Source organism: Penaeus monodon, chromosome 19 (genome assembly GCF_015228065.2).
Source record: "Penaeus monodon isolate SGIC_2016 chromosome 19, NSTDA_Pmon_1, whole genome shotgun sequence".
Lineage (NCBI taxonomy): Eukaryota > Metazoa > Arthropoda > Malacostraca > Decapoda > Penaeidae > Penaeus > Penaeus monodon.
The window spans coordinates 12,151,139-12,152,237 of NC_051404.1; the positions used below are offsets into that span (position 1 = coordinate 12,151,139).

The window sequence follows — 1,099 nt, forward strand, 5'->3', positions numbered from 1 at the left end:
TTTCAGCAGTATCCGCAGTACGTATAAAAATCAATGCACATTTTCGCCAGTGACTAGGGAATATGTTGCAGAAATTGTGCAACATCTGAGCCGTCGCTGTTTGTTAAAATTTCCTAATATGTGAACGTCGTTTCACATTTGTTTACTACGCCATTATCGAGGAATTTGAAAAAAAGAGAAGCATGTGATAATGAATAAACGGAGAGATGAACACCAATCGCCCGTAATAAAGTGACTGACAGGATTTCGACTTTTGAAAAATGGAACATGTTCGCATAAATTCTGGCAGTGAATTATTAAAGCCTTTTGCGACCGACAAGCATTATTTATTCCTGCTTATTTCGAGCTCTATTTTGATATCATTTTTAACATTTTTTGAGGCTCTATCTTTATCTAAGAGGCGCAAACAACACATTTATATGACTTTATATCAACTCGTTGCGAAACATTTGTCGGGTCGATTAGCTGACGTTTCATTAAAAACCTTTCTACTTTTTTCATAATTGATAGGAACAGTATCAGTTAGATTGTAATTAGTATCAATGCAGAAAATTATTATTGTAATTACTAGTACTACAAGTCCAATTACTATTAAGTCCAATTACCATTACTGTTATCATAGTTGATTTGTGGGCAGTAAGACATCAAAGTTTCATCCACTGGAATATTTTCATCATATGTGTTTTCTCTCTCTCTTTTCAGATCCTAACGCTTGTCAACGACAGTTCTGTTTTTCTCAACAAAACCGTGAACTCGTCTGCATTCAGCTACCAGCTGGCACCCCTCATCCCTGGCCACACCTACTCAATCAGCCTATTGGCTCTATCCAAGATGGGGGCGGGGCCATCGTCTCAACCAATTAGACTTCAGACAGACCCAGCCCTGCTCAATCCTTTAGCCAATCGGCATGCTGGATCCGAGGGTGTGGTCCGTGAAGCGTGGTTCATCGTGTTAGTGGGCGGAGCAATGTTCTTCCTCTTGTTGGTGTTTGTGGTTCTGCTGTACATAAGGAGGTACCACAACAAGGCATCGAAACTCCCGACGTTGAATGGTACAGAATGAGATGATATGCTGTTTGTTTTGATAATGTATTTGTGAA

At 39.5% G+C, this 1,099-nt stretch overlaps 1 protein-coding gene across 1 annotated transcript in view; it reads left to right on the plus strand.

Annotated features, from left to right (window-relative positions):
* Positions 1-1,099, plus strand: part of LOC119585330 (roundabout homolog 1-like) — a 189,296-nt gene that overhangs the window by 163,832 nt on the left and 24,365 nt on the right. Inside the window, exon 13 of the mRNA XM_037934003.1 lies at positions 703-1,051. Coding sequence (XP_037789931.1) covers positions 703-1,051 — 349 coding nt within the window. The remainder of the gene's footprint in view (positions 1-702; positions 1,052-1,099) is intronic.